This window comes from Leptidea sinapis, chromosome 23 (assembly GCF_905404315.1).
Source record: "Leptidea sinapis chromosome 23, ilLepSina1.1, whole genome shotgun sequence".
Taxonomy (NCBI): Eukaryota; Metazoa; Arthropoda; class Insecta; order Lepidoptera; family Pieridae; genus Leptidea; species Leptidea sinapis.
In genome coordinates this window covers 7,313,830-7,333,401 of record NC_066287.1, presented here as the reverse complement: position 1 = coordinate 7,333,401, position 19,572 = coordinate 7,313,830, and the positions used below count along the sequence as shown (strand labels likewise).

Genomic DNA, 19,572 nt, shown 5'->3' with positions numbered 1-19,572 from the left:
ACTTCTTCACGGTGAGATAGGCGCCGCTGTGGTAGCCATAATCAATCCGACATCGTGTGCAAAGGAGCCTCCCACTGGTTATTTACTATTTAACGACCAAATTTGTAAATCTATATTTCATATCTCGAAAAAAGCTCCAACGATTTTACTGAAAAACCCATCTAGGCAAGTCTGGATATCTAGGACAACGCGTCTTATCAAGTTTCACGCCCGAGGTAGTCCAAGTGTTTTTCGCATGAAGCATCATCCCTTTCATTACAGGTTCAATATGTTTATGTAGCAGCAAACTCGTTATCCTTTACATACACCGGGAAGAGCTCAGTCATCCAGGTAGAATATTATAATAAAATATATTATACATGCAATGTTTCGATAATATTTATTAAATAAAGGTGTTTGCTTAAACCACACTAAAGATGTCAAAATTATATCAAGGCGAAGTTAGTAGAAAAAAGAAACACTTTAAATACATAACGTAATAAATCTTCTAATATATAAAATTCTCGTGTCATGCTGTTAAACTTTGAACTCCGAAAAGGCTTGACCGATTCTCATGAAATTTTGAGTGCATATTGGGTAGGTTTGAGAATCGGACAACATCTATTTTTCATCCCCCTAAATGTTAAGGGTGGTCCGCACGAATTTTTTTAATTTTTTGGGACTTTAATTTGTTTGATAATGAGTCAGCATTAAAAAATACATACAACTTCAAATTTTCACCCATCTACGATCAACAGTTACTTTTGTATCGCGATTTTAATATCGGCAATACAACGTTTGCTGGGTCAGCTAGTAAAAATATAAAAAAGGTTAGTAATAGTTTAGTTGTCTTCTCGAAGTGTAAGTTTTTGTAACTATTTTATCTGTGGATCTCACACACGAATGGCTCCTTTTGCAAGACTTCTGTCACACAGAGAGACTGTTGGTGGTTGCACATACACCCTCACTCACTCTCTCTCTCTCACACACACACACATCCCCTATCCTTCTCATGCATAAACACACACATTTACCACTATCCTTTGATTTTAAAAGCTTTGTAGTCTCTGTGAAAAATGGAATCCTGATCGTACTACAAGTATTTTATAACCTAACACAGGCACCAGCGATCCACGACCAAAACTTTTGTATCCCCTGTATTTTTAAGCTTTCGTTGTATTGTAATTTTGGTTGTTGAGAAAATAAAGTTAATATTATTATTATCTGTTGCTAATTCCGCATGTTTAGGACCTGTTTACTCATCAAACACTCTCGTTGCAGTGTTAATTGTTTCAAAAAATTAACCTATTTTTCTTCACAACCTGTGTTTATTAGTAAATAAACCTGTATAATCGATCTTTACTGGTCTTTACTGTTTATATTTAATGTTGCAAAACATTCGGATATTTTGATGAAATTGTCTATTTGTATGTAGAAGGGGTTGGTAATTTAAACGCACTCATAATTGAAATATCTGTATTTTACACTTTCCACTAATAACTATTATATTTTATAAAATTTGTTCTCTCGTCGTCGTCGAGTTTTCTTCTCACCACGTGTGCGAGGGCGGAAGGCGGGTGTCAGGGCGGAGCTCTATCAAAAAAAAAATCAAAAATTTATTTATTTTGCATTTTAGTAAATAGTATTTGTAAGACTTCCCCTTTAAGTTCGTAGAACCTGTGTTAGGGAAGACCGCTCTTTCCAACGGATAAGAATGCTTACACATTTAACAAAAACATGAATTATACTTAAATAAACCAATCTTAGGCATAAAATAAACAAACTAAAAATTGTTTCAATATTGAAGGTAGATTAATATTTGCGTGGCTCACACTAAACTTGTAAATAATATACCTACATAAAAACACTTGTCATCGTCTCAAGAATGTGCGACCACTGTAACTATGAACTAAGGTAATTTGTAGTTTTACGAATATTTATAAAATAGTAAAATGTTCAAAGTACGATATTTAGATAACAATCAAATTACAGCAAGCGAAATTTAATTATCTATTCGTATGATACACTATACTATAATTACAACAAAAATTAATATAATATATATATATATATATATATATATATATATATATATATATATTTTTAGAACACATATTTGCACTATTTTACTCATATTATAATTAATTTAGCAAGTTTTCAGTTTCTAAATAATTAAGAGTTTTCAGCCATTTTGTAACGCTAGTTTTACATTCCCTATATGTCTTTGTGTATATATTTAAGATTTTTTTATCGGTATTGTATAATTTAGTAGCCTGTGCATCAAATTGTTTAGACGCAAATTTAGTTTTAGTAAATTTACATTTAAATTCTGTATTACTTTTACGTTTATTTAAAATCAAAGGATCTATAGATTTACTTTTGTGTATTTTTAGTATGCATTGCAATATATATAATTTTCTTACGGATAAAAGGTCCGCATCTTCATATAATTTTGTGGTATCATACAGACGATTTTTGCTTAGCATATATTTAATTATTGCTCTCTGTGCTCGTTCTATGCTTAAGAATTGAGTTTTAAAAGTACCCTCCCAGATTTTTATACAATATAGAAGGATAGATTGTATCAGAGATGTATATATATACTTAATAAGTTTGATATCACAGACTTTACGTAGGCGTTTGAATATCCAGATCAATTTTCTAGCTCTGTCGGCAACTACATTTAACTGAGGATACCATGATAAATTTTTGTCTATAATTACTCCGAGGTATTTGGTGGTGTTTACTCTTTCAAGTTTAGTGCACAGACAGTTTTCTATATCAGCCATGTCACATGTATGAGCAGATAAGGTAAAATTTTTATTAGTTTGAGTAGAATCTTTTATTGAAAATGTAATATAATTTGTTTTCGTCAAATTTAAAGTAAGAATGTTAATTTTAAGCCGGTTTTGTACTAAGAGTAGTCCTTTCTCTGACAAAGAAAAGACCTCCGCCCAACTGTCTCCATGAAATAGCAAGGCAGTGTCGTCGGCATAAGAGAAAACTTGGCCATTTTGTATTTTTAAATCTGTAAGGTCGTTAATATACATTAAAAATAGCGTAAGTCCGAGAATACTACCCTGAGGAATTCCGTATGTTGTAGAATATTTAACAGAACTAAAAAATTATTTATTAATTTCAACACGTTGTGCCCGATTATGAAGGTAATCAGTCAGTAAATTTAAAAAATTACCTCTTATACCAATTTTTTCAATTTTACGCAAAAGTATGGGAAATAGGAACGGTGTCAAAGGCCTTTTTTAGGTCAAGAAAAATACATAGAGTTTTTTTATTTCCATCCACATATTTTGTTACCTCTTGAGTAAGATCTTGAATAGCATCCTCAGTGCTGACTCCCTCACGAAAGCCATACTGAGATTTAGATAACAAACCATACGTATTTAAGTACTTGATTATTCTAGTATTTATGATCTTTTCTAATATTTTAGAGATAACTGTTAAGACGGAAATAGGCCGATAGTTATTAACATCCTCTTCAGACCCACCCTTATGTACAGGATGCATAATGGAGCATTTGAGTTCTTGTGGAAAAATACCTTGAGCGAGTGAGAGTGAACAAAGTCGTGTGATTATAGGAGTAAGTTCTTTTTTCGCCACTTTAATAAACTTGGTTGGGATATTGTCATAGCCCGAGGCAGTCTCTGATTTTAAGTTTGATATAATTGTTGCTACTTCTGATGGCTCGGGTTCTAGTATTCCAATTGTATTTGCTTGTGAAGGAAGTCGATTAAAATATTGCTGTACAATATGAGGTGTTGGGATTCCAATAGCTAAAGATTTTCCAACGTTAACGAAATAATTGTTTAGAAAGCAAGCTGATTCAGTGGGTGTAGCTTTTAACTGTGTAAGTACTATATTTTGTTGTTTTTGTTTATTTAAATTAGTTATATATTTTGATACTATTCCAAAGTGACTTATTGTTAGATTTAGATTTATTAAGTATTTCGCTTTCGTATTTACGGCTTAGTTGCTTCACTAAATTATTGCAAAAGTTTCGATATCGTCGGTAAGTTATTCTGAGTATTTCATTAGATTCATCACTTCTTAGCTGTTGCTGTAATTTATTTCTGGTTCTAATGCATTTTAAAATGCCTGGTGTTATCCATGGTTTTATTATTTTTTTGTTACTTGAAATTCTTACCAATTTAGTATTTTTGTTAAGAGCATTTTGTATGTATTTGTGTAATTCTTGTGTTAATGTATTTGGGTCTTTTATTTTTAATATATCTGGATTATATTTTTCTTGCAGGGTCTTAATTGCTTCTTCATAATTGATAAGAGATTTCATTTTAGGTGTGGTAGAATCTTTTATTTTTTTTTTCGCTATAGATAAATAGCAGTCATTTTATGGTCCGTAATTGTAGTGTTTAGAACTCCTATAAAAGTATTAAATTGGGAAGGATCAAGGTTAATTATTATATGGTCTAAACAACTATTTTTTCTGGTATCAAATTTATGACCAGCAAATATGTGAAGCCAATGTATCTAAATATGAATTAGCGTATTTGTCACTGTGCCCTTCAATAATATTTATGTTTATATCTCCTGTAATTATGACATTAGATTTTAGATGGGATGAATCTAGATAGGCGTTTAATGAAGTTATAAAATTTTGAGGTTTAATTTCTACTGGCGGCCGGTATATACAAATTAGTGTCATTTTAGACACAGGGCTTCGCAATACGATCTCTAGGCAGGAAGCGCCATCCAAAGCAACTTCTTTGACACTATGTTCTAATGTTTTTTTTACAAATACTACAACACCATCATTTTTATTTACTTTTCTATCAGTGTAATAAGTAAAATAGTAGGGTTTCTGTGGAACTGGTTTTTCGGGATCTATTCTGCATTCAGTTAAAACTATAACGTCAGTATTTCTTTTTAGCATACTTATATTGATATCTAAGTCATCTAAGTTCGATGTGTTATAAACGCTTTTTATATTTTGGGTTACGACGGAGAGGAATAAATCTTCTCTAGGAGTGTTTTTATTAAAATACTCAATAGAACATTGTTGAGCTGTGATGTTATTTGTCAGGCTATCTAAATCTTCCAACAGAGTTATTGTATTATTATCCATTAAAGGTGTTTTTGTTGCAATAGGTGTAAATCTTAAATTGTATATAATGCATGATACAATTATTCCTGTAGTGATATATACTTTGGTTTATTTTAGTTACTGGCTTAATTAAGTATAGTATTTTATTAAGTTTAGAATGTTTGGTACTCTTATATAAAGTATTACACTTTTGTATGCTGTAAAGTACAAGATGAATAAATATAATTAAAATATAATAAATATAACAGTAGTGGTACAAATACATTAAAAGATTATAAGTATAGTTACGAAAATCCAGAAATAGTCATTCATTCCACAGTGGCTGTAACTGAGCTTCTGCCTTAATCCAAATAGTTTTTGAGTTGTCTTCTCTTTTCAAGTAGACACGACCAAACGATGTCCAACAATACTTATATCCTTTAGATTTTTTGAGGTCCCTTGCCAAGAAATACAAACGTGAAGCCTTTGCAGTTAAGTGTTCTGTTATAAATATAGGTTCGTCGGGTTGCTTTTTTGAGCCAAGGTGTTTGTTACTCAGTTTATCATTTCTGTTTTTATTCTTAAACAACTTACAATTTTTTAAGACTTCTTCCTTAGTTAGTTCAGATACAAATTCTACAATGATTGTTTTCTTGTCTGATTTTCCATTAACTTTATAAATGTCACTTATGTCTAATCTATTAATTGTCATGTTGATATTAGTAGCCAATTGAGACAACATTAACACCAATCTTCAACCAACCTTCTTTGGTTTCCCTGGGCCCAATATTGGATACATTTTTGATTTCTATACTTTTCTTTTTCATTACTCTTGTTGTTTCTTCAAGTTTCTCTTCTAGAATAGCAATTCGCTCGTCTTTTTTCTTTATTTCAAGTTCTAGATGCTGAATTTTCTTCATGAATTCGTCATTTTTTTCACTTAGAGAGAATACGGATGCCTCTATTTTCGAATTTGCTGCCTGTATCTCATTTAGGATCGGGAACAGCTTACTCATTTGATGTTCACTTTGATTTACCATGGAGCGCACCAACTCCCTCATCTCTTCTTTAAATTCTGAAAATTCATCTGTACCAGCAGTTTCTAGTTTCTTTTTTTTTGCCCTCCTGGCAGTTATGTGAGTCTCAAAATTTGGTTCATTTTTTGACATTGATGATAGGTTGGGCACAGAATTCGATTTCTCCGGCGACAGTGGTTTATACATGTTAAAAACTAAATTGGATTCAGTCAATAGTTTATGTGGTCGTCCTCCACACACACTAGACACGAATGACCGATGCACACAGTAATTACTTGCGACGGTAGACGTAAGTTTATATTTGACGGTTCACTAATGCTTACGTTAATCTTTTCTAAATAATTGTATCGAAGTTAACAAAACACACGTCCGTTTGCCTCGAGTATCCGAGTGGAAGGGGACCTATACCCTGGCACTTCTTCTCCCAAGACATTGGGAGAGTCTTTGGGTATGATTTTGGTCGTCGCTACTTGCTGGAGGCACAACGATATTCTTTTTTTGTTTTTTTTTTGTGATTTTTTTTCCGTTGTGCCTCAGCTTGTAGCTTGTAGTCAATCAGTCTGTCAGTTAGAGTCTTGTGGAGTTATCCTCCTCTGCAATTACACAGTCCCTGTAATACGCCTTCATTTTTCTTCAACCCTCTTCATCTGGGGTCTTGCGTGTAGCGGGGCAATTCACACCAGATGAGGTGCGGAGCCATCTATTCGCCGGAACATATCTGTTGTAAGCCTTCGTACGAACGCGTCTATATTTTCAATCTTTAGGTCTTCGGCGATCGTTGCGTTACGTACCCACTATGGCACGCAACGCAAGGTTTTCTTGTGCTTGCAGGCGATCCCGGTTCCACGAGATAAGAAACGGGTACCAACCTGCTGCTGCATAGGTCAGTCTGGACCGTATGTATGTCTTGTATATCATCAGTTTAGATCCTAGTGGCAGATTGGACCGCAGGATGGGCTGGAGTTTGACGCGAGCACTCCTCGCCATCCCAATGGTGTTATCTACGTGCTTCTTGAAGCTGAGTCTCCGGTCAATAGTTACTCCGTCCGTTGACGTCTGGCCTCCATGGAAGTTCCTCCGACATAAGGTTCAAGAGTGAGGGTAGTTTTGTATTCCCGGTGATGATCACCTGCGTTTTCGCCACGTTCACCTCTAGTCGCCATTTCTTTAACCATCCTGGTAGTGCTTCTAAGGTCGGTTGGAGCCTTTTCGCTGTGAACTCAAGTCCGTAGGAGGATGCGTAGAATATAAATGTTCTCTCGAACTGAGCGGTCTAGCTTATATAGGGCACGACCGTCACAGTGATTATGCTATTAACCAAAGATCAATATGCTATTGTAGTTATTTCCAAAATTATAGTTATAATTATATGAAACAGTACTAACAAAGTAACTCGTTAAATAAATGTTATAATTAATTGGGATATCTAATCCAATCAATCATATATCGTGAACTTAAAATGTCAAATGTCTTATGACAGTTGATGGCGTTGGTAGACCTTGTAAACACATCAAGCTGACATGTATTTATACAGGATTTGTCTACAATGTCACCTAACCTTTTTTTACTTGTGCATGTATTTTACGGCAGATAATAAAGTTGTTATTATTAATTATATTGTTTTATGCGTAGGGCGTAGGATTCCTGTCGAGATTGTATAATAATAAAAAAAAGAATTGTGTGGTTTTATGAAACCACGGTAAAAGTGGAACTATTTTTCCTATCATAGACATCTAACTAAAAAATTTTGGAATTATATTCCATTAAGGGTATAAAAATCGCTTTATCTATCTTAATTTTATACTTGGAATATTGGAATGATAATGAGAAATAATAAAAGTAGACTAAGTCTCCAACTAATATTTTTATTGAACTATGTGTCTTATCCCTGGTTAAAAATATTGATTGAAAAGGATTACATGAAACAAAATAGGCGTGTAACACTGGCACAAATGAGTAATAGTCTATACACTTCACGGTCAGCTGCTGCGAACTATAGGCGCCGCCCGACCGTCACGCGACATGCAACACACAGACGAAAAAGTTTGAGACGGTGTAATAAAAGTTTCACTTTAATAATAAAATAATTTAATATTGAAAACGCTAAAACATAAATCAACCTCAATATACCAACAGTTTTTCTTATATAATTTTGTTATTTTCAATTAATGTCACCTACATTTATAAAACTGAAAACAAAAATTTGATTTCAACTTGAACTAGAAGAATCTATAAAGAAAATACAATACGACGATTAAAGTGGCGGGTATGAGACGACAAGGCAATAAAATGGAAGAATATAATGAAAATAAAATAAAAATATATTATTTCAGACAGCATCAACCGTCCATAACCAATTTTAAATAAAAGTAGGTACACAAATACAACTGAAAACAAAATTTTATGGACGATGCGGGGCTCGAACCCACGACCTCTGGCATTCCGTGCCAGTGCTCTCCCAACTGAGCTAACCGTTCGAGTGACCTATTGTCATAAAATCTTGTATGCTTTGTTCAACTCTCAGGCTGTGGCTTCATCTACAGGATCTACTTTACAGTTGATAACCTGCTCAGCCCCAATATTTGCATGTTAGGAAATTGACTTGAGAGGTCGCTCTTGTAAATCTAAGGTTCGCCCCGCATCGTTCATAAAATTTTGTTTTCAAATTTTATTTGTGTATTAATCCTAGAAGTGAGGGTTATCACTTTAAAAACATAACAAATCCTGTATATTGCAATACATTATTACGTTAGTATGTAATGTGTAAATAAAACGGTATTTATTTACTCATGTGACATTACTTTCATGCAGAGTACAAAGTTTGCTCAATGTAGGTTACGCAAACAATTTTTGCAACATTTCACGTATACATATGGGAAATATGGGAACAAATACATTTCCCGTTGTCGTCAATACTAAAAATACACTAACTGAAAACTAGAGCTGAAGTACTTTTTCAATCAATCAAACCTTACTTTCCGCTCTTTTTAAAATCGTAATTGTTGGAGCGAAACAAAATTTATTCTCAGCATAAAATAATTGCAATGTAATGAAAACTGAAACGTCCAATAGCTTCAAATAAAATTAGCCGAACCCGGCTCGAAATTTGCAATAATACTTAATTATTGTGACAATATGGAAAATAATGACAGCATTAAACGCTTTGCTTGCGAAATGAGTTTAATTTTCAATAAACACCGATGCCCGAAGAACTGTTACAGTTAAGTCGCTTAATTATTGCAGTTAATTTTAACTACGATCGCCGAGGCTTTCGTTTTTATTTATTATATTGAAAGTGTTGTTCTGATGGTTAGTAAATTCTATTTTACTAGATAGCTGGGCCGTGAATTAGTTAAGTTAACCTTTTAAAACAAATTAAGGAAAATAATTTTTTAGGACATATTTGCTTAAAAGTTTGTTAATTCACTGGAAATTACGATTTAAAATTATTTGTTGCCTTCCTTAAAGGCCGGCAACTCTCTTGTGATTCCTCTGGTGTTGCAAGAGAATGTGGGCGGCGGTGATCACTTAACACCAGGTGACCCGTACGCTCGTTTGTCCTCCTATTCCATAAATGAAAATTAAAATAGTCATGATCTCGACGTAGGCATTGCTCTTAACAATCACGAAAATTTTCGAATATTCTTCGACATAGACTGTGACATTAATGGGACATCCTATCTGGTTTCTGGTTTATGGGTGAAGATTATTATATTTTATAATCACATAGGTTCTATATTAAGACCAGTGCTGAAGCCTTTGAAAATGATAAAAAGTGAAAAAAATAATAGTAGGATGAAACTTATTGGAAAAGGAAGAGAATATAAAAAAATGAAAGGAAAAATAAATTACGGGCGATCTGAGGTCGGGAAGTGGAAAAGGGGGGGTGTAGGGTAAAAAAAGGTTTATTTCGATTTCCGGCAAAACTACAAGTCCAATGGCAAAAAGTTAAATTGCAAAGTTGTAGGTAATAAAAAGGTCTACAACTTTTGTTTTCACACTTTTTTCACATTACCTCAAAGTTTATGTGAAAAATTCAAACAACCAAGTTTTGGATTTTTATTTTTATCTTTTACCCAAAAAAAAAATTCACAAAATATTGTAAAAAGTTACATTTTTATGTCCCAAATACACTGTAATTTATTTGAATTATATTTATTTTTTCACCTTATTTTGACTCAAATATCGAAAAAAACCTTTACTTTCAATCAAAAATTCACCCGTCAAAATATCAGCTTTTTTCAAAAAGTTTGTGTGCTTTCTATTCATTGAAATCTTTATTTTGCGATGGTGTAAAAAAATATAAATTACAATTGTAAGTGTTCGGAAACATTATATGTGAATTATTATATTACGGGTGAATTTTCGATTGAAAATAAGGGTTCTCGACCCTGTTCTAATTATTATATTACTATAAATATTAAATGGTTATTTATAGTTGCTATTGAATACTTTTTTCAAACTTTAAAGAACCACGTGATACAGGCAAGAGCCAGAACCATTTTTAGCCGTCTTCAAAAAAGGTCTCAATTAGTCTGTATGTTTTTTTATGTATGTTACCTCACAAATTTCGACTGGGTGAACCGATTTTGATAATTCTTTTTTTTATTTGAAAGTTGGTACTTCCCGTGTGGTACCATTGGTACCATCCTCCTCCTCCTCCGGAGGCTCCTTTGCATAGAATACCGGCAAGATTATGGGAACTACAACGGCGCCTTTTTATGCCCTGAAGCAGTAATGTGCTAGCATAATTGTGTTTCGGTCTGAAGGACGCCGTAGCTAGTGGAATTACTGGGCAAATGAGACTTAATATCTAATGTCTCAAGGTGACAAGCGCAATTGTAGTGCTACTCAGTTTTTGGGGCTAATGGAATAGTGTGCAGTGCGTATCACTCACCATCAGCTGAACATCCTGCTCGATAAAATATAAATAAAAACATTGTCAATTTATCGCATCAACTCTGTGTTTTCTATCAAATACTGACGTATTGAATTTGCTTAGGTGGAGTACACAGAGACGGCGAAAATACAATGGATGTGTCTGCAGATCTCACAGAACTCAGTCGAAGCAAAACTTTAGTTGTGTGCAGCGGAGTCAAATCAATACTCGATATTGGGAAAACACTTGAATACTTGGTAATAATATTGCTCTGCATCTTGGATTTTATAATACTAGTTGTGCCCGCTACTTCGTCGTTGTGGAGTTAATCTAACATACACGACGACCTCTATAGCAGAGTGGTTAGCGATCCTACCTACTAAGCTAGAGGTCCCGGGCTCGAATCCCGGTAGGTGCAAGCATTTATATGATGAATATGGATGTTTGTTTCCGAGTTATGGATGTTTAAATGTATTTATGTATGTTTATATGTGTTAATGTATGTTTAAGTAAGTATATTGTATTAAATATATCGTTGTCTTGCAACCCATAACACAGGCTATAAATGCCTAATTTGGGGCAAGATAATTTGTGTGAAAAGTGTGTCAATATTATATTATATTATACACACACATACACGCGAATTTCTTTTATTTTTATTTTGTACTATTATAGGGGAAGAGACTGGACCTCACGACACGGGGAATCCTAGTATGAGGCCAGAATACTTGTTAAATTAAAGTTACTTACTTTAAACCAACGTATACTTTGTAACAGATATTTTGTAAATCACTACATATTACAAAACAAGTCCTCCGCCGCGTCTGTTAGTCTGTCTGTTCGCGATAAACTCAAAAACTTCTGCACCGATTGTCATGCATTCACCAATGGATAGCGTGATTCTCATCGAATCGTTTTTTTTTTATATAATATTTTGTATACTGTAACGATAATGTTGGCGGTGTCGGAAAAAAATAAGCCGTCTGGGAGCTTTCAACCAAAATGCTGTCTGGATATAATATATAAAGTATAGTGGAATTGTGTATTTTACATAGTTCTACAGAAAAGTCCGTGATGGCATATGTCTATCTCTTAAGGGTAGTAGATCCAATTTAATACTTCAAAAATTAGCAATTACATATAAAGCGGTAATGTAAAAGCTGTTTAGACGAATACGATTCTTATTAGTTTATTACTACATTTTATAAAATCATTAATTTAACACACATTCGCAGTTAAATATTAGTTAAGATAATGTTCACTTGCATCTTCATGTGAAAGTTCTAAATGCCTGGGGACAGCCCAGCGAAACTCTCTAAGAAAAAAGCGATTCAATCGATTATATGAAACGTTCAGTGATTGATAGATTGACAGATGACGGCTATAATCTTGTGTAAAACGGAGATAGCCGAAATCCACTACGTTTTAAGCATCTGTTCGCTTTCAAACTTAGCCGGATTATACTTCGTCGCCAATTGGAATACTGTAATTAGTACTATTTGAAACTTATTTCAAATCTCATTGCACGTTTCATAGTAAACTAAATTTCAGTTTTTACTTAGGCAGTTCCGCCTCTTATTAAGTAGTATTTACATCCTCTTTGGTGCAAGATTCTGAATGCCTGGGGAAACAGTATTCAGTGTGTGTTACTTATAAGAATAAGATTTTCATCTATTTGTATAAATTTTTCATTAAATAATAGAGTATTTAGTAAAGCGACGATAGCCTTCAAGGTAGTCGTTTTTAATAAAATAAATAAATCCTTTATTTTGCTAGAAAACATGTAACAATGGGTGTAAATAGTTTTAATATATCAATGCTATCGGCCATTTCTGTATTATTAACAAAATTCTAGTTATTATTATTATTGATTTAACATTATATAGTTTTATATTTTAAGCACTTAGGTCAATTTAAATTATAATTATTATTTTTAAATGTCATTATTTAAAGACTAGAATTAATATATATTTTAAAGTCAATTTAATTTGATCTAATGTGTCAACATTTCATTTATGGAATAAAAACATTTGAATTGAAGGATCCCTTGTCATATCGACCTACAATCAAGCGAAAGGAATTCATTTGGAGCTTTAGGGAAAAACCCATGAGATTATTTTTACGTTGCGCGTCCAAAACGTATAATTTTTACACAATTATTTTTATTGTTATGGTTTATGGGAAATATTATAATAATAATAAATTTATTATTAAAGTTAAGATACATACAAAGTGATTAAAGTTAATACGATACACTTAATCATAATTGTGAATTTTTGAGTACATTGTTGTCTATTTGTACTGAGTGGTGGCTCTGCACTAATCAAGGTGATTGTAACACAGAAGTCGGGAAATACAGTTACTAAAAAATAGTTCATTCTATTTGACTCGCGGAACATAGCATGGAGATAGTAGAAAAATAATTAAATGAATTAGTAAAATAAATTAAATAAAATAAAAACTTCTTAACAAACAATAATGTGTGTATGTGTCACTGACCTGTATAAATACCACTGGACAGACTGTTCCATATCTTTGACAGCAAATTTTTTGTGCCTATTTGAAGCGCCTCTCGCGAGCGTCCAGAGAACTAATTTTGACGCATAATACAAAAGGCTTGCGAAGGAACGTACAATACTCTAAAGTAATTTTGCATTTTAAATTAATTTAGTTCGTTTTCCGTTCTATTTATACTTCAAGAATCAACGTAATAAAGTACACATTTTTTTTTGTAAATAATTTCCCACCATCTATCGATGTTTGCTGAGGTTGTCATCACTAGTTTTAGTACCGCTGACTCTCGCTACATGGCCAATAGCGCCAAAATGGCGATTATCAAACAGGCACAAAATCACTTTAACAGCCGCCAGTCCAGTGGTATATAGTAGAGGTCAGTGGTGTGTGTATGTGTCAATTGTCAAATGTCAATTTTCACATATCAAATTACTTGTAAATTATCCCATTAATAATATTTATAGGAAACCCACGGTGTAACAGTTTGTGCATTCGGTGATTCGAAGGAATTTCCATCGTTTTACACGAGGCGATCTGGTTTTGAAGCACCTTACAATGTGATAGACGCAACGCACGCAGCGCGCGTGATGAAAGCAGCTCGCGACTTACATCTCTCCTCTGGCATCGTGGTTGCTGTGCCGATCTGTGAAAAGGACGCAATGAACGGTATGTATATTTTATCAAACTGATATCATGGAAACTATTACTATAAACAATTGAACATTATGAACAATAAATTATTAATATATCAGTATATAATAATAATTATAATAATAATTATTATTATAATAATAATTATTAATATTATTACATTATTATTAGTTACAATATTATGCCTCAGACCTGAGAAGAACGGGCGCAAAAACCACAGGGTTATTTATTTTGGGGAAATGGCCTCCGGTCCTCGACACTAACCTATACGAAACATAGCGGCACTAGGCCGCTACTTCACGCCGGTATTCTGTGCGAGTGTGGTAATTAACCCGGACGAGTCTGGCCCGATTGTGCTGACGTCAAAAGACGGCTGTGTGACTCTCCCACTTCTAAAAAGCCCTTAGTCGCCTCTTACGACACCCATGGGCCTGGGACTCCCCTATTCTTTTTATGCCTCGGGGAAAGTACAGGGCAAAGCTAGTGAAATTACTGGGCAAATGAGACTTAACAAAAGTATTAGGTTATAAAAAAAAATTGTAAAAAAACGTTTGTTTGGTAAAGGTTACTATAACTTATGACTTTCTTAATGATACCACAGATTGGGTATGGAGGGACCGCCCTCAGGCTATTAAATAATAAGTTTAATTGTACAATATTAATTTGTAAACATATTTTTTTAAAAAAGCTCGCTGAGTTTGTTGCGCCCATTCTTCTCAGTCTGAGGCAATCTTTTTGGAATGGGTGGTAGTTATTGACTTTGAATATGTGATGTCACATCCTATTTTGAGTAAAAATATTTGAATTTGAATATAAATACATATTATATCAGTGTGACTAAAGAAGGTTTCACTTTATAAATGTAGTATAATAGTTATTTATGCAACTGTTGTGTAATACCTAATTATCAACAGTTGCATACAAGACTTTATCTACACCCAGAATATGAATCCTCTAAAAGATTCTGGAACAGTTGGCTTACTGCTAACATTAAAACAGCCAGTCCTAGTAGTAACCTAATATCATTCATTACTGATTATATACATATAAACTAAGTATTAATGAAACAATTATTTATTTTAGTAGTAAATTACATTTTGTATAGTGCAATAATTAAAATTCACTCGAATATAATGTTCGTTTCCAGCGTTTAAAATGAACCGCTCATTTTTTGTAAACAAAACAATAAAAATATTAAAGAAAAATGGCGGGGATTCGAATAACCTACTTTTTTTTTACGGCGCGCGACGTTCTGGGAGTTTGGAGCGTATTCTTTTTTTGAAATTCATTCAGATACCACGCATCGAGCAATAAGAATGTGGCTGTATATTGAAACTCTTTGCGCATGAAGAGATAAAAAAAACATAGGAGTGTTGTTATGAAATTCAGTACAACATTACAACACTATTTTGTATGATGTAATGGTTATTAGAACGTAGGGTGTTTTAATGTTGGCAATAAGCTAACTGTTTCAGAATCTTTAATAGAGGACTTAAAGCATGGGTGTAGATAAATCTCATTTAATGTTCACGGTCGACTCTTGTCATAGTAAAATCAACTATGAAAAAATTTTAATAATCAACCGTGGACCAAAATCAGTAATAAAGCACTTATCTCTCTAATAACACTATTATCTATATTATATTACAACAGGTAAATCCTCAGCTGACCCAGTTTTGTCCCATCAAATTTCATTGTTATCGTGAAAAGGTCCTCCAATATTGTGGTAGTGGATTTGTAAGATGGCCTTATTTTATCGAAGCAAATACACAAAATATTGGAGAATACATTTTAACGGTCCAACAATAAATAGCAATAGGGGAAAGGTGAATTTTATAGTTGTTATACGGCCGTTTTCAATACCATATCGGTAGCTACGGATAAGTTGCTGTCACCGTTTAATGACAAGGCCTTATGTATCGGCGTTAAGTCTGTTAACTTCACGTGTGATTATTAGACTGCCACTGAGTAAGAAGTGATTTAGTCATAGATTAAGGAACACGAATGTCACCAAACCCTGGCGCAAGTTGCCTCTTATAACCAGGTAACTCTGCAATGGATCAAGGGACATAGTGGTTCGTTGGGTAATGATGCAGCGGATGAGCTTGCAAGGCGGGCATCGGCAAATATAGTGTCTGGTCCATTGCCACTTCTGCCACTGCCCTTCAGCCAAATGCGCTCATGGATACGCTCTCTCACCAACGACCTACACAACACCCGATGGATGAATGTCTCAAGCTGTAGACAGTCGAAGGTGGCGATACCTGCACTATCGCCCAAACTGACACGTAGACTTATAAGCCTCAACAGACATGACATCCGTATAATGGTGGGCACCCTAACGGGTCACACATCACTAAACAAATACCTTTTCACAATCGGCGTAACGGACATTCCTAAGTGCAGAGGTTGTCTGACCGAAGACGAAACGGTCGCTCACGTAATCCTGGAATGCGCGAGGGTGGCCAACCAACGGGCAAAAACCTTAACCAATACGAGGTCGCTCCAAGAAGTCTGTGAACACCCCAGGAATGTTCTGAACTTCTGGAAGGAGCTGGGCTGGTTGGAGTAACCGGCCATTACTGCACGCAAAATGGACCCATGCTAGTGGTTTAATTGCGGAAACAGGAGCCCCTATACCATACCATACCATAGATTAAGGATTGGTCTCCGCTGCGCTCCCACTAGATACCGCACTACCTAAGAACAATATATTTTTTATTACTGCAACTATTAGATGCTTCTATACGTGGCATCTTGATATTCAATGGCATCTTTAAAATTTCGTAACATACCATTTGTGTTATTTTACATTGAAATAAATGGAATACAAAATACTTACTGATGAAATGTGATCCCAGTGTCGTTGTAGTTTCAATTATTAGCATAGTTTAACAGAGCATGTGGCACGTACCAGTGGGAGGCTCCTTTACACAGGATGCCGGCAAGATTATGGGTACCACAACGGTGCCTATTTCTGCCGTGAAGCAGTAATGTGTAAATATTACTGTGTTTCGGCCTGAAGGGCGCTGTAGGTAGTGAAAGTACTGGGCAAATGGGGTGACGAGCGCAATTGTAGTGCCGCTCAGAATTTTTGGGTATTTCAAGAATCCTGAAATCCTGCATTGTAATGGGCAGGGCGTATCAATTACCATCAGATGAACGTCTTGCTCGCCTCGTCACTTATTTTCATAAAAAAAAAATCAACGTCACACATTGTTCGAGACTGGCTCGAGTACGCCTAATTGGGCGTTAGTATTAGTGGCCGCACTTTGCGACTACGCCTGCGGTATCTAGTTGGAGCGCAGCGGAGACCAATCCTTAATCTAAGGATTTAGTATTAAAATAAGTAAGTAACTATCCACCCCCCTAAGAACGGTAGACGTGAAACAACGTACGTTTTCATTTTAATTTTTTAATTTGAACAGCAGAACCATGGTAATGTCTAGCTTAGGTATCCAACGTTACTTTTATATTTCTTCACAAATATTAATAACCTGCAGATAAAATGTTCATATCTACCTTTATTTATTTACAGTCTGTAAGTTGATCCAACTACAGTATACACTGACCTGTATAAATACCACTGGTCAGGCTGTTCCATGTTTGACAAGCAATTTTTTGTGCCTATTTGAAGCGCCAGTCGCATGCATTCAGAGAACTAATTTTGGCGTATAAGCCCTCCTGGCCTATGCCAGAAAGCGCATGGCGCCATGGCCAGTCTTAAGCCGCCGCGCGTTACCGACGCCAAAGTCAACGGGCTCGGGTCATACAATAAAATTTATTGCTTTTGAAGTGTTTCGGCTTGTTTATAAAAACGAACGTCAATGATTTTGTTATTAAACAAGCTAGCGCTTTGTTAGATAACATAAACGTTTTCCGTGTTATTTAAACTTCAAGAATCAACTCAATAAAATACACATTTTTTTTTTTGTAAAACGTTTCCCACCGTCCATCGACGGTTGCTGCGGTTGTCATTTCTAGTTTTAGCTCCGCCAGTCCTGGACAGTGTCTCTAGTAAAATAAACAATAATACAGCTCATTTGAGTTTGTTTAATCTTATTTTAATTTACTCAGGTGAATTGAAAAGTAGGTATCGAGTTATTTTATTGCATCACTATTCATACAAATTCTATAATAATTATATAATCCTAAAGCTGTAAATTCAAGAATAGTACATTGACGTACTTTGACGTTTGTTGCATCATTTTACATTTTACATATTATATTGTAATTAAAATGATTTGTAAAACGATGTAAATGTAAATCTTGATATAAAAGAGTGGCAATGAGTTTCTTGCTATTTCTTCTCATTAGCTCAACCCTTTACGAAGTAGCGGTAGATTCAATAAGATTTTTTTTGACATTCATAAGTCTCGTTTCCGTGACCTACGTGAATTAACTGATTTTGATTTGATTTGATTTACTACAAATAACTAGACTCCTAATCCCCTATTAAAAGTCGTCAAAAGATGTCGAGTGGCGTGGTAGTATATAATATGACGTATACATTAACACATTAACTTATACAGATAACATTAAAACATTTATTGAAATTAACGACTTATTTCGTGACAGTAATGTTCAAAGTCTGTATAAAAATCTTTTGTTTCAGAAAATTTTTAACCTTGATTGTTACTTGCCACTAATTCTCATGCATGTTCAAATGTGTTAGATGTGTAAATTATTATTTTAATAATTAAATAATAATACTAAAAAAGTATTCATGTAAAACTTTTATTAATTTTTGACCTGAATAATTGATTTTATGCTTATCATTTAAGTAACAATGTTATGTGTGGGAGTATTTAAAAATAAGCATCACTATCCTGTTTCATTATAAACATAATTGAAGCGCCACGGATGAGTAAAAAAAGACGGACTCCGCGCCGTGATATTAGCAAGTGAAGCAACTATATGCTAGTATGTTTGCGGTTACGGGGGATACTAGTTACACAATTTTTTCGTCCTTAAAGAATCATATATGGCCACAAATACTTAATTAGTATCGTTTTTACACTTTTTCACAACGCACGACGGCATTCTAAAAATATTTTATTGCGACGAAAACTGATCTGTCACAGACGATGGCAAATCTCATAATGGCGGCCGATCGGCTTGTATTAGTGTCTGTGCGTGGGGCTATGTATTTACTCGTTTACCGGTTTGTTTTGGTGCTTCACTGTTACGTAAGGTGACACGGAGTCCTTCTTTTTTTACTCGTCTGTGTGAAGCGCTTATTTAATTAAACACATCGTAGTGAATAACATATACAATAAGTATTTTAAAGTAAATGTATAGATAGTAAAATGGTATAAAACAGAATGGAACTCGTTTTATTTATGAATTCTTAAATTGTTTGTTACGCAGTTCTTTCCAAGAGCAAGTCACATAAATATTAAGTTTCAAACTTTACAGTGGAAGGCATTTTATTTATTTGGAAACTTTATACC

The 19,572-nt window shown here is 34.2% G+C and overlaps 1 protein-coding gene across 5 annotated transcripts in view; it reads left to right on the top strand.

Moving 5' to 3' along the window:
* The window catches only part of LOC126971160 (pseudouridine-5'-phosphate glycosidase), a 263,833-nt gene that overhangs the window by 12,241 nt on the left and 232,020 nt on the right, over positions 1-19,572 (top strand). For all 5 annotated transcript variants that reach the window (XM_050817314.1, XM_050817316.1, XM_050817318.1 and 2 more), the window contains exons 3-4: positions 11,078-11,211; positions 13,933-14,134. In XM_050817314.1, the coding sequence (XP_050673271.1) occupies positions 11,078-11,211; positions 13,933-14,134 (336 nt within the window). The remainder of the gene's footprint in view (positions 1-11,077; positions 11,212-13,932; positions 14,135-19,572) is intronic.